Consider the following 14,937-nt stretch of genomic DNA (forward strand, 5'->3'; position numbering starts at 1 on the left):
CTGCCTCGTAAGCACAAGGTTCCGAGTTTGATCCCCGGTACAAAAAAATTTTTTTTAATTTTTTAAAAATTAACATTTTAAGCTGGGGATTTAGCTCAGTAGTTTCGCCACCTGCTGCACAAGTGCAAGGACCCGAGTTCAATCCCCGGTACCAAAAGAATAAAAAATAAAAAATAAAAATAATAAAAATAAACATTTTAAGCTGGGGCTCTAGCTCAGTGGTTTTGCCACCTGCTGTGCAAGTGCAAAGACCTGAGTTCGATCCCCAGTACCAAAAATAAAGAATAAATTTGGCTCTATTTGTGATATATTTGAATTTTACTAGAAGGTTTTCATGGATTACTTACATAATTAATAAAATGTAAAAGCAATAGAAAACAAAGAAAGGTCAACTTGGCGAAGCAGGTTGTACGAAATAGAAAACATTAAATAAGCTGCTATCTTGATTGAGGGTGGATCAGGATTGAAAAAGCACAAGTCACACTAGAAAACTGTGAAGAATGCATTTAGTTTTAAGACAGTGCAAAATCCTCAGTTACCAAGAGCTGCCTTGCCATTCTTTAAAACATGTGTTAACTCCCTGCAAATCAAATTTAAAAGTCAGAGAAATCTCTGAATTTCACCAGGAGCTCTGCGTGCTTTGTTGATGGTCTGTTCTGATGACCACCAGCCTGATTCTCCAGGTTTTTTAGCCAAGAAAACCCATGTGTGAATCACCAAGCTCTAAACATTCCTCAGACTCAACCATGTGCCCTAATCATTTCTCTTCGAGGGACGGGGGGACATTAAGAGGAAATGGGGAACCAGTCACTTTACAGAGCCCCAGACACAGCCACCACGGGCAGAGCCTCGCACGTAAGTCGCCTCTGACACAGGTCTCTCCAAATGACTTCTCAGTCCCCTTTTTCTCAAACACGTAACTTCACCTTGGGCCCCTATGAATACCCTGGTTTATAAACCGGGAACATAAAATAGTATTGAGTCAAAGGACATTGGTTTTACCTTTCCAAAAGTCCCTTTATCTCTAAAGCAATTGCAAGACAAAAAATCCAAAACATAGTGAGCTGAGGAAGGGAGGCTCTAGAACCACAGCACAAAAGGGACCACACAGGGATGGGGTGTGGAGCTCCCTCTCTCTAAACATGTCAAAATGTGAATGGCGTGGGGGTTCTGGGTTTGGGACCCCAGATCTTCTGCTTGTGAGAAGCACATCTTTAGGCAAGTTGTTGAACCTGGAAGAACACCACTTCCCTCAACAAACCAGGAGAAATAAAATGAAGCACAAGCCCCAACACAGAGTAGATGTCTCTTTTGGGGCAAAACCCCTTTTTTTCTTTTGGCTGGGCTTTGGCCTCTTTGATAGCAGCTTTCCTCAAAGGGGCTTCAAAGGTCTCCCCTGTCCTTGCAGGAGGCCGAGAGATGCCCTTGAATTTTCTGGGCCCTGAAAGGCCAGGCTTAGAACATGTGATTATTTGGCAATGACACCAGGAGCTGCAGGCTGCTGCACTTACCAGATGTAGTGACCACCTCCAGATGAGCACTGCCTACTCCCTGCTCCGAGGATCCCTGCACAGTCCCACACACACAAGTGTCACTGCTCATTCCAGTCCTCCCTGCCTCCCACCAGCCCTACATGAGCATGTCTCTCTCCTGCACTGACTGCATCTATGCACCTTGAACCCATCACACTAGCTGGGAAGGAGGTCAGGGCAGGGTCTGCAGGTGGTGGGAAAGGAAGAGGGGATTCACCCTCCATAAAAAGTGGCTTCTGCTTTCCTTTCAACAGTCTTGAGTCTCCTGGAACTTCTAGATATTACATCTGTTGTTCCCCTTCATGGGGGAAAAGAAGCTAGAATATATATAGTCTCTCCATCCATCCATCTATCCACTCACCCACCCACCCATCCATCCACATCCATCCACCCTCTCATCCACCCACCTACTCATCCATCCATCCATCCACCCATCCACCCATCCATCTATCCATCCATCCATCCGTCCCTTCCTGCTCACCTAGAAAACTTCAAAGACCTACAAAGGTATCACCTTTTTTAGCACACACTAGTCCTGTAGGTCCCTCCTGGCTCTCTCCTCACCAGGTCACAATGAGAAAATGACACTATTTGTGCTGCATACCAGGTAATGGGTATGAGTCCTCTGGAGGTGGTAGGCCCACAAATGCTGCACCAGGGCTGAGAGGAGAGAAATCGAGACACATCACTACCTGTCTCCTGGACCGTGGCCCCGTTTCGGAGCAATTGGTCTACAGCGCAGTGCACAGTGCACTGGGCACAGGGTCCTCCAGCACAGTGCTATCTACATTTCCTGAGGCACCGGGGACTCTTCTCTCTCCAACACAGCAAATCTGTGGGTGGCCAGGCATCACTTACTGATGTCTCCATCTCTAGCTCGGTGCTGGCTGTCGGTAACCATTCCGTACATATTTTCTGAGTGCAGGACAAGACCTGACAGGATGAAGCAGGAAGGGGTGTAATGAATATAGGACAAAATTTCTGATTTAGTATATGTGCTGCCGAAGCAAGCACGCAAAATTCCTGATTTAAATGTAATTTCATTTTTCAAATTGTAACATAAACTTCCTTTAGGGCCGGGGATTTAGCTTAGTGGTTTTACCACCTGCTGCGCAAGCGCAAGGACCCCAGTTCGATCCCCAGTACCAAAAAAAAAAAAACTTCCTTTATAGACATCTTCAGGAGTAAAGCACCTCTGTCTTGGTCTCCTTTTGGAGGCAAAGAGGAAACAATTAGAAAGGAAACCATCTTTGAAGAAACTTGAAGATAGCCCTGGGCCTGAACCACTGGGTGTTCAGGGGATCAGAGGGCTCAAGCCTGCACCAAAGTAATTCATCACAAGGGGAACTCTGAGCCCCTTCTGACAACACCCAGGTACAGGGAAGGCTGGAGAGATGTGCAGACACCCCATCTTTACTAAAAGTGATTGCTCAGCACGGTTAGGAAAAAGAACTGGTGTTAGCATGGCGGTCACCACTTTCTGAACGTTAAGGTACTGGATGATATCCAAGTGCTTCTTGAAGGGTAAGGCTTCATTTAATCCTCAAAGCAACCATGAGAGACTGGAACTCTTATCGCCATTTCACAGATGGAGAAACTGAGATACAAAGAGGTTAGACAAGTTGTCTCATAGCATATAATTTGAAAGTAGGAAGACCAAGATTTGAACCTAGACCATCTCACTCCTGAGCCTGAACTCTTAACCACTAAGCCAGCTCTGGGGCTACAGATCCAAGTCAATAAAAGGATTTAAAATGCTAGATGATGATGTGAGGAGCTGCTAGACAGACTGCTCGGGCCTTAGAGCAGAGTATTAATGAGAAAAATCTCGTAAACAAGCAGCAAGATGCAGAAATACGACAGTCACCAAGGACTCTAATTGAGCCCCTTCTCAACAGCAGGCATTGGCACACAGCTGGCACATAAGCAGTGGCCCTTCTTCAGGGGAACAATGACCTGCAGAGGATTTGCAAGGGACCGACACAAAAGCCCTGCAAGACAGGAGGGAAGAAACATGACTGATTATAGGCAAAACAAAAATGTGCCTGAAAAGTTACACCATTAAGCTGGTAAAAATGATGGATGTATTGATAAGACTATGCCACTCTGAAGAAATAGGTCAAAGACAAAGAGCTGGCAAAGTCCACAGGGAAAACAGAAAAGTAAAACCATCACAAAAATGAAAACAGCATCAGAAGAAGGGAGGAGAGATACTGCAAAATGCAGCTGAGAGCAGATGGCTTTCATATAAAGTCATAAAGGCAAAATACTAAGGTAAAAACTTTCAAATTATCAGAAAAAAAGACAGATAAAACAAAACTCCACAACACTCATATTCATGAATGACTTTTAAAAATCATTGAAAGCAAAATCAGTAATGTATGCCCTAAAGAACTAAAGTCAAACTTGGCTTTGTAAGTACAGATACATAATGGTCTGCAAGACTAACTTTTAAAAAGCAAGGTTCAAGAATGTGATCGTTAATCACAATATGTCAACTTGGATGGATTAAGAAACACCTAGCAGATTAGTAAAGCCTTGTTCTGGATGTGTCTGTGGGTGACGGACGTGCAGGCCCATAAACTGAGGCTTGTAGCCTGGATGGAGTAAAAATAGTCTTCCTGTGTGGGTGCGCCCTTTGCTGCTGTTGTCTTTGGAGGCCCCTCGGTCTCCAGTTTCTTCAGGCCTTCCAAAGCCACTCCCACTGGTGGCTCTCTAGTGAGCTTCCAGCCCTTGGCCTTGGACTGGTGCTGCATCCTTGATCCAGTTTGTTTCGTAGCTTCCATCTTCTCACACTGAACTAGTGTAAGAACTAGTGCTACTAGTTCTTCCAGCTCTCCAGCGTACAGCCAGCCAAGGGGACTCTGCCTCTGATCCTGTAAGCCTGCCCTCTAAATCCCCTTGGATAATTATACACATATTTTCTGCTGTTTCTGTTCTTCTAGAGAACCCTAACCAGTACAAAGAAGTATGCCAAGTGTATGTTCATTTGTAAAATGGACAGGCATATGTAAGTATGGAAATGTGTAGAAAGAACATGTGCACTGAGTCATAAATAGGAGTCATCTCAAGGAGGGGAACCATGGGGAAGGAAAAGTTACTTTTCATTGTACATACTTTTGTGCTGTTTGAATTTTACCATTATCACCACCTCAAAAAGAAAAAGAAAGTATGTGTATATTTAAGCCATCAAGAAAGTGTAAAAATAAAAACCACTATACAATGCAAAGCTCCAGGGCCATTTCTCAGGTTGAGAAATCACAAATATAGCTACGTCCTTGGACTCCTATCTGAATGAAATTTGCTCTCGTCTGCAGATTTGATCAAGGTCTCACCCCTCCCTCCCCTAGCGGTGCGACTCAACAGCACATTATTAACCAGCTTCAGCCCTTCCAGAGCCTTTCCATCCAGTCAAGCTCATGTTCAGGCATAAAATGTTTCCATATGTACAATTACAATGACTGATGGGCTAAAAATCAACTTAGCCAAGTTCCATCCCAGAGGGCAAGTGGCCAGTGGCTCTTCAGGCTGCCCAAGAAAAGGGAGTTGCTGCATATCTTGGCTGAGTTTTCTCCGTTTACAGGAAAGTCAGGAGCAGAGAACAAACAAGCGCTGTCATGGCTGCTGAGGCCCGTTGTCCTGTTGTCTACACCTTGGCACCCTTGGAAATTTCAGCTGCGGAACTGGGGTCACAGACTCAGGGGGAGACTCCTTAATGATTCCTAGGAACACCTTTCTCTACACTCTAAAGCTAACTTCTTGGGGGCCAGTTTTGAGATGGACAATACCTAGGCTACAGAAACAGGTATCTGCTTTTTTAAAAAATGAACCAAAAGTCAAGTGCCACATTTCATTTTTCATCAAGAGTGTAAACTTCCAAAATAGAAGCCATCCTTAGATCTATTCTAAATGAATCTACTTCACCAGAGTCCGGACTCTGTGGGGCTGAAGGCTAAAGTACACATGTGTGCATGTTCACGTATGCATGGTTAACAAGGAGATGTGTTCTGCAGAGCAGTAATGGCCTCAGGAAAGAAAAGCAAGCTTACCAGCTGTGCCAGCTTTAAAAACTCAATGAAGACATCACTTCGCAACACATTTGGGTCCGCAGTTACTGAAAAACATGGACAGTGAGCAGGGTTAGCACCGGCCAGGCTGAGCCTTGTCTTTTAAATGCTCTGGGCTCTGAGGCGCCCTCCATGCCTGCCAGCCCTCTATGGCCTCCCTGAGGGAGATGGAGGTTGTGACCTCTCAAATAAAGGAAAATCCACAAAGCTTGCTTGTCTTCCAGGAGCACTGACCCAACGTGACCCCATGGCAACAATTCAAGGTGATGATGTTCTGGAATCTCACCTCCTGCATGCACACCCACACTGCATACCTGTCTTGCTTCCCTACTGGGATGAACCTTTGATTAACATGAAGAAGCAAAAAGATCTTAAGGTTGGTTCTAGATACTTCAGTGAGACACATGTGATTTGAAAAATTTTAAACCAACCACAATCACCAATTGAGAACACCTCTTTGACTGATGGGAGCTCTCTAGGGAATACACCAAAAGTGGCAAGGCAGTCAGAGAGATTTAAAGTACTTCATTCAGCCAGGTGTGGTAGCACATGCCTGTAATTCCATCCTTGGAAGTTTGAGGCAGGAGGATTGCAAGTTTGAAGTCAGTCTGGGCAACTTAGAGAGACCCTGTCTCAAGAAAAAAAAAAAAAAAAAAAGAAAACAGCTGGGGACATAGCTCAGCAGCAGAGCAGTTGTAGTTGCCTAATATGCCCGAGGCCCTGGGGTCAGTCTTCAGCACTGCAAAACATAGTAATAGTAATAATATGCTCTCAAAAATACTGCTCCCTCCCACCAGAGCTCCAGACAGCAGTAGCCAGGTGCTGTGGCCACTGCAGCCTGCCAGATACCCATGTGAGAACACAGGCCCCGTGTTGCTGCCTCCTCCCTCCTGACTCCTCTCCCCTCCCGGTCTGCCTGGACCCTGCATTTGGCATCTTTACCAAACCGCTCTTAAATGTCTTTTCTTTTCATTGTTGTTTTACTGATTTCATCAGATAATCTCCACCAGCATTCAAAACTAGCCCTGTCTGACTTGGTTCTAGGGTGTGTCTTTCTAAACAAGGTCATCTTTCCCAAATAAACTAAAAGAGGGAGTCCCAGTAACATGAGAGACTTTTGCTGGGTGTACTGGTGCACACCTGTAATCCTACCTCTCCAGAGCTGAGCCAGGAGGACCCTGGCGAGTTTGAGGCCAGCCTGGGCTCTGTAGTGAGTTCAAAGCCAGCCTGAACTACATAGCAAGACCCTGTCTCAAAAACAAAAACAAAAAAACACGACAGACTTTTATGAAAAGAATTCCCTCTCTTCTGGGTGGTAGCTTCAGGGGTGAGGTGGGGGGCCCTTGCTTTATTTTCTGGACTTGATGTGGTGCACAGGCTGACCAACCTTGCATTCCTTAGCATGGATTACTAGGGTTGGGGAAAGATGTTGAGAAAAGGATTCATCCAACTAGCACTTGCTATATGACTACCAAGTAGTCATACTGGGCCAAGAACTTTGTATATTTTAGCTCATTTAATCTTCATAATAGACCCTGAGGGAACTATCACCTCTATTTTGCAGATAAAGATACTAAGACTTGGAGGACCTAACCTCACATGGCCAATGAGGAACAAAGGTGGATTTTGAGTCCGGGTCTGACCCTAGAGCCCAGACTGTTGAGTTGTGACATGAAGCAGCACCATGTGACTTTGTCCAAGAGGATACACAAGACACCCCGATGACACTGATCACGAACTGGCCTCGAGAGTGAGCCCTTAAGCACTGGGACCATTTCTGAAAGGCCAGGTATTAAGGGTATATTTTGCTAAGACATGAGAAAACAAACTAAGAGAGAATGGAAATTCAGAAGAGCTTACATTTTGACCTTGAAAGGGTTCATCCAACAGATCGAAAAAGAGATACAGGTTCCATTATAAAAAACAAATGGGAAATCGATGGTTTCTAGAAACTTGACTGTGTTGAAGAAGAATGTCCAATCATGAAAAACAATAAGGCAAATCTACAATTGCTGATGTAGAATGGCCTCTAGGATACACATTTTAAGAGAAGAAAGTTTTCATGCAAAAGAATAAGCTTTTTTCTTTGGTTGTGAAGGACATTCATGTGATATTTGGTGAAGTTTAAATAAGGTGTCTAGGGAGGAGGAAAAGAAGAAAGAGAAAAGGAAAAAAAAAGAATAAAAGGAAAAATGGGAACAAAGCTTTTGTAAATAAGGAGAGGAAGAGGGATAAATAATTTTATAAATAAGGAGAAGGGAGGGGAGAGAGAGGGGAAAGAAGAAGCATCAAGGTATATCATGTACAGGTATAAATTCTATAGGATGAATGTTATCATTATGTATATCTAAAATGTATCAATAAAATCAATAAAAATAAATAAATAAGCTCTCCAGACAACATTATTATGTATATGTTGATTTCCTGATTTTGATAACTATCCTGTGGGTCCATAGGAGTGTCCTTGATCTTAGGAAAGGCATGCACAAGTATTTGAAAATAACAAATAATAAAATAACAAAAGAACACCACGCTGGCACTTCAAAAGGCACATACATTCATAACATACACATAAGAATGGGGAAAAAAAAAAGAATGGGGAAGAACAATAAAGCAAATGTGAAATGTTAAGAATTGGAAAATCTGAGTGAATAATATATAGAAATTCTTCACATTATTTGTTAACTTTTCTGTAAACCAGACCTTCAGAATAAAAAGTTTAAAAATCAGGTACAGAAAAGAGTGTAAATTTACTTCAATTTGTATTGAACAAAAAAAATATCTCCATGAGCTGGGCGTGGTGGAACATGCCCATGATCCCAGCACTCAGGACGCTGAAGCAGAAGGACAGGAGCGAGTTTGAGGCCAGCCTGGGGTACATAACAAGTTCAAGGCCAGCCTCAACTAAATAGGAAGACCCTGTCTCAAAAAAAAAAAAATCCCCATACACAGACACTGGGAATAGTGTTCACATCTAGAGAGCTGGGCGTCCGGGCTGAGAGGGAGACTTCTCTTTCGTTGTTTATTCTTTTGCATAGTTTATATTTTTAAAAAATATTATGTATATGGATGAATTTCTAGTTTTAAAAATTTTAAATATTTTAATTCCAATTTTACCATGCCCCACCCCTTGTGTGAAAGCGTAGTCTAGACAGCCACCCTCCTGCTGTGGGAAGAATCTGCATGCAGCCCCAGCCGCCTGCCATCTCTCCTGCCTCTCCTGCAGCCCTGGAGCGCCACAGCTCTGTGAGGACCGAGGTGGGGGTGCCACCATGGCGCTGCTGACAAACACCTCTGCTGTCTCCAGAGCGCTTTCCCATCGCGGCTCAGTCCCTGTCTCTGTTCTGTCTTAATCCCGAGGGTGAATGTAAACAGAGCATTTTTAAACCCAATGCATATGACTGTGCACATATATGAAATGTCCAGAACAAGCAGATCTAGAGAGGCAGATTAGAGCGTGGTGGCCAGGCCAGTTGTGGGGAGCACAGGGTGACACCGCTACCAGGCATGAGGTCATTCTGGGCTGACAGCAATATTCTAAAGCTAGATTATGAAGGGTGCATGATTGGACAGAGAGCTTTAAAAGCCACTGAGTTATATTCCTCAGATGGATGAATTCTGTGATGTGTAACTTCTATTTCAATAAATCTGTTTAAAAATTCCAAATGCATACCATTTTGCAAATACTGTTCCAACTGGGCCCTCCTCTCATCAGCCATAGATGTGGTCATTGCCAGATAATACTTCGGTGGAAAGGGCGGCAGACTGCTTCCAAAGACCCGCTGGAGCTGGAAGATGCAGAACACACAGGTAAGACAAGCAAGTCACTAATTCAAGGCTTCCGAGATACTAAAGTCTCTGCAGCAAATCCCCTTCTTAGTGGTCAAAAAAAGAAAAAGTTGATAATCTTAAGAAGGAACACATTTCCGTGTATGCTGTAAAGATGCTATCAGACATATCACAGACTGATACCTCCAGCCTGGTTTTAGTAAAGTCAGGGTATATTTTAACTTTTCATTTGTTTACAAGACTATGTACAGCCCATACCATACATTTCCTTAATTCATTCCTTATCAATATCTGTGACATCAGTGATTACAGTTAGAAATTTAATTTCTCAACCCCACCTTCACCAAATATTTATCACTGTGCTATCACTATGAACACCTGAAACTTGGCTAGTCCGAATTGAGATGGGCTGTAAAATATAGTCCAGATTTCAAAGACCTAGTTCAAAGAAGAGAGTGCAAAGTATCTCTAATAATTTTTATGGTGCTTACACTTTGAAAGGATAATTCCTTGGCTACATTAAATTAAATATAGAATTAAAATTCATTCCACCTATTTCTTTTTAACTGTTTTTAATGTGGCCACCAAAGAATTTTAAATTACCTATGTGGCTCATATGATCCTTCTGCTGGATAATGCTGGCTATAGAATTCCTGTAAGGCTGACATGCACTCCCAAGGAAAACACTTCCCATCTCACCCACCCGCGTAGCCCCCAAACCATGATGGTAACTACTTTCATGGAAGAAGCATAAAAGTTAATTTTTAAGATAAGAACCCAAAGTGTGTCTTCCCTATTTCAGCCCTGTGCTTGTAGTGGCAGCCTGAAAATGAGACAGAATCAAGCTCTTTAAAACAAGAAAAGCTGAGTGTGGTGGTGCACGCCTATAATCCCAGCTGGGGAGGCTGAGGCAGGAGGATCGGCTGGGCCACACAGTGAGTTCAAGGCCAGCCTGAACTACATAGTGAGACCCTGTCTTGGAAAGAGAGAGAGTGAGAGAGAGAGTGAGAGAGAGAGAGAGAGGAAAAAAATGGGTCAGAAACCCAGTCAGGTATTAACATGGTACTTCTGGAGCAAGAGGGCTGAAATCTTAACATTACCATAGTCTGTGCATTAAATAAAACAAAAGCCAATCGAGGTGGAATGAGCCTGCAGAAAGACAAGATTTAAATTTAAAATTAGTTTTAATTACCTTTGTCACAGTGACAGTGCATTTCTGGTAGATCTGCCTCTCACAGACCCTGACTTCATAAAACATCCGGAATCTGACACCCCCCCCACCCCGATCCATCACGCTGATCCCAGCCTCTGTCATCTGTTGTAGATTCCTGCCATAGCTTTCCAGAGTGCCTCAGCTTCTGCCCTCAACCTCTTCAGAGTTTTCCTGACACAGCACCTACAGGGGCACGTCCAAAACCTCAGTGGGATCACTGTACCACCCTGCTCCAAACCCTTTGTGAGTCTTTCCATCTCACTCAAGTGAAAGCCAGAATCTTCCTGACAGCCCAGAATGGCACCATCCAATATGGTGGCCATTAGCCACCTGTGAGCAAATTTAAAACATAAATTTTTGGGCTGGGGATTTAGCTCAGTGGTTCCAGCGCCTGCTTCACAAATGCAAGGTTCTGAGTTCGATCCCTGGTACAAAAATAAACAAACAAATAAATAAATAATTTGAAATAAAGTAAAATTTTAAAATTCAGTTCCTTAGTCATACTAGCCACACTTCACTTGCTCAATGGCCACTTGAAACATGGCGAGTTGCTACTGAGTCAGACAAAGTAGATAAAGGGCATTTCCATCAGCACAGAATGTTCTGTCCAACAGTGATGGTCTAGAAAGGGTATTAAATATCTATAAGCAAAATTCAGCTCCCTGACACATTTTGTTTAGTCGTCATTTGATTTTTAGATTTTAGTTTGATGCAAGAATTTATTTTTTTGCTTTAAAAACGTATAGAAACTTATGCCCTAGGGAAAATACAAAATATTACAGGCACTTTGGAAAACAGCTTTGTAATTTCTTACAAAACCAAACAGAGTCTTACTATATAATCCAGCAATCACATTTCTAAGCATTTACCTAGCTGATTTGAAAACGATGTCTACACAAAAACCTGCCTGTGAAGGTTCTAACATCTTTATTCATAACCCTCCAAAACTGAAAGGTCAGAGATGTCCTTCAATATGTGAGTGAATAAACAAACTGTGATATGCCCTTATCAGAGAATATTATTCAGTAATAAAAAGAAATACACCATCCAACCACAAAAAGACCTAGATGAACCTCAAGTACATACTGCTGAGTGAAAGAAGACAGTCTGAAAAAGCTATGTACTGCATGGCTTTAGTTATATGACATTCTGGAAAAGGCAACTAATATAGAAAGAGTAAAAGGATCAACAGTCACCAAGGGCTTGGAGTAGGTAGGGGGATATTGCATAGATGAGGCACATGTAATTTTTTAGAGCATCACAGCTATTACACATGATACTATAATTGTGGATACAAGACATTATGAATTGTCAAAACCCACTGAATTTTACAACACAAGGTTAACATATGCAAATACTTTTAATAAACACTTAAGAAGTTGGGAGCTTCCCAGAATGGAACACAGCATGTGACAAAACAATCTAACCATATTACAAATGTATAAAACAATCTCACTGAAAGGGATGAGGGAAGAAAGTGCCACCCTAACTAACTGGAAATGAGTGGAGTCTGTGAAACTAATGGGCCAGCAACTAACAATACATAAGCATGGTACTCGAGTTGATAGAGTGGTGTCCTGTGGGAATCTGGTTTAACAATTCTACTACTACTATGAATGTGTACAGAATCAAATAAGTAAATGATCGGCAGATGGTGGGAGTCAGGTTTCTTTTTGAGGTTGTGGGAGTTTACAGATAAGAGGGGGCCAGAGTCTCCATGAGGTAAGGCACTAGTTGGATGCATTAGTATGAACTCACATTTGCCATATTGTAGACAGAGATGGATTCATGTAGAAATACTTCTGAATAAGCCTGTATACATGATCTGTGGCCATGCTTAGGCCAGTACACACCTCTACGTCCTTGCTCTGCAAGTGAGAGGGCCTAGAAGCAACAACACAGCAGTCTCAATTCACACATCTAGTACCTGATCTTGCTCTCTCATGCTATTCTCCAATAAAAACAGTCAGGGATCCATGGAGAAATGGCTGAATCCAGGACTGAGATGGGAAATGCACAAGAAGAGTCCAGAGCATCTTGTACCACTAGAAAGTAAGGAAACACTAAAAAAGAAAAGAAGAAAAGAAAACATCAACAATGGGGATGTCAAAGAGACACAGGAGCAAACTAAAACAGCTCCTCGAGCCCAAGCTGAGACACTTTGATTGGCAAAATAAAGCACTATTGGCAGAGAGCCCAAAGTATAAATACCCATCATCCCGTACAGATATAAATTATTGAATAAATGAATAGGAGGGAAGAGACAAGTCTGTGCAGAAGAGTTCCAGATCATCTATCCAGAAACTCATTCCTCAAGATAGGGAAGCATAAATCTCTGCTCTTGAAGTGTGGGTGCTCTTCGAGTGACTTCCTTCCAAAGAATGCACTTTCCAAGGAAAGAAAGCGAAGAGGGGCACCTTGCTTGGGGAAACCTGACAAACACTTCCTGAACCGAGCCACGGGTGACAGCAACTCCCATGTGACTTAGCATAGTCACGTGGGAGGTAGGCACCCCTGACGAGGTGTGATTAGAATGGTGTCTCACCTTTGATGTCTTCCCTTCCACAACCCTAAGTCCACTCATTATGTGGTAAAATACAAGATTTCAATAGGGGGACACTTCACAAAAACTAGGGAAGTCTGAGAAATGCTCAGAGTCAAAGGAGTTTAAGGAGACAAAGTGACTAAATGTAATATGGGGTCCTGCCTTGGCTCCTGGGACAGAAACAGGAAATTAGGCAAAGACTAATGAGTCTGAATAAATTATGCACTCTAGTTAATAATAATGCATCAACAGTGATTCACTAATTACAACAAATACTCCATACAAATGAAAATGTTAATAACAGAGAAAGCTGGGTAGACAGCACAGGGGAACTCTCTGTACTATCTTCTCTGTAAATAAAACTGTTGCCCAAAAAATGCAGTTCACTTTAAAAAAATGAATGTTCTGGCTTCTCTTCAAAAATCAGAAGATGTGGAATTAGTGGGTTCACATTCTCAGGCCGCCCCATACCCACTGCCTCTCGCCTGATCCTCATCTCATTCAAATTACTCGCCTGACTCCTGTTGGCCTGCTCAACCTCTCATCTAGCCCTAGTGTAAAATACCATAGCCACAACTGTGCCTTCAAACTCAAGGAAATGTTGCTGCCATACCCGAGACTGTCAAAAGGCACTCCAGATGGCGCTCCAACCCAGGCAGGGCTGCTCAAACAACCTGGGGATTTATGTATTCCATCTCTGCTAATTCCGTTCAACAGAAGCTAAAATTTGTCTTCTTTGCATGCAATTATTCCCTGCTTAACTGATTAAGTGATCTTTAAAAGGCAATTGTCTTCCTTGGCATGGGTTCATAAATGTCGCAGATGCTCCCAAATTAGTTCTCATTGCAGCAGGCTTGAGACAACAGGGCTGCCTGCGTTATCTGTCTATCTGGGGCGTGGGGGGGACGACCCCTGACCCTGAGTCCAAGAGCTAGGGGAAAGTCAACAGTGACTAAGGTTGTGATACTCATCACAAGAAAAACCCTCCCAGCTCACTCCCCAAGGACCCTTTTGCCTCCCCTCTTAATGCTATGGGGAAAGAGACACACACTGCAAATTGGGCAGTGAAGTTTGCCAAAAGCCAACCATCAACCCCAAGTTCAACTCTTCCAACCTGGAACCTTTTCCATGGGCCTCAGATAGCACATAGTTTGGCTATTAAAACCCCCAGCATACTGAGGATTACCTGGCACTAGAGTTGAGGTCAGTAAAACATTTTTAAAAAGCAAAAGGAAAACAAAACTCTTCTTTGCCTTTATTATGAAGCATTTTATTTGTTTGAGGTATTTTTTTTCCTAGAAAACTACATTCAGGCATTTTTTCAAATCCCAGAACAATCCACACCAATGCGCAGACCTCATGTAGTTCTGTCTTTTGACATGAACGGGATTGTACACACCAGTTAGAAATATCACCTCCTTTCCCTGTCTTACTGGACTCAGTCCCCATACCTACCCCAGAGTTGTGACAACCTGGGCCATGTAGAATTAAAAATATGGATGGTGTCCTTCCTGTACTCTACTTCTAACATTGACTCATTCACCTCACCTCCCCAAGTGCCCTTGTAATCAAAGCCCAGACTCATCAGACAAAGGGCCACAGCTCAGAGCAGACTGAGTTGTAGCATCTAAACACAAAATGGCACAAGAATCAGAGCAAGACACTTTATGCAATTAAGGGGGACCTTCTGGGAGAGGTGGGGTTTGAGAAAGCACAGGTTCCTGACAGGTGGACAAAATGAAGAGTCTTCCCAAACAGAAGTGAACGGCCCAGCCTGACAGGAGCAGATTG

General features: G+C 43.0%; 1 protein-coding gene across 13 annotated transcripts in view; it reads right to left on the reverse strand.

Moving 5' to 3' along the window:
* Snx31 (sorting nexin 31) overlaps positions 1-14,937 on the reverse strand; it is a 69,123-nt gene that overhangs the window by 50,057 nt on the left and 4,129 nt on the right. For 7 of the 13 annotated variants that reach the window (XR_015442851.1, XM_021262698.2, XM_021262697.2 and 4 more), the window contains exons 3-5: positions 9,273-9,387; positions 5,582-5,646; positions 2,391-2,465 (exon numbers count right to left, since the gene is read on the reverse strand). Coding sequence is in view for 12 of the 13 variants with exons in the window: in XM_021262698.2 (XP_021118357.1) it covers positions 2,391-2,465; positions 5,582-5,646; positions 9,273-9,387 (255 nt within the window). In the remaining variant the exon portion in view is untranslated. Of the gene's footprint in view, positions 1-2,390; positions 2,466-5,581; positions 5,647-9,272; positions 9,388-12,528; positions 12,665-14,937 lie in introns of all 13 variants that reach the window. The other 6 variants (XM_004850168.3, XM_087190680.1, XM_021262701.2 and 3 more) reach the window with 5 other exon arrangements.

Source organism: Heterocephalus glaber, unplaced genomic scaffold (genome assembly GCF_053883595.1).
Source record: "Heterocephalus glaber isolate CG9 unplaced genomic scaffold, H.glaber_assembly_v1.0 deba00001555, whole genome shotgun sequence".
NCBI lineage: Eukaryota > Metazoa > Chordata > Mammalia > Rodentia > Bathyergidae > Heterocephalus > Heterocephalus glaber.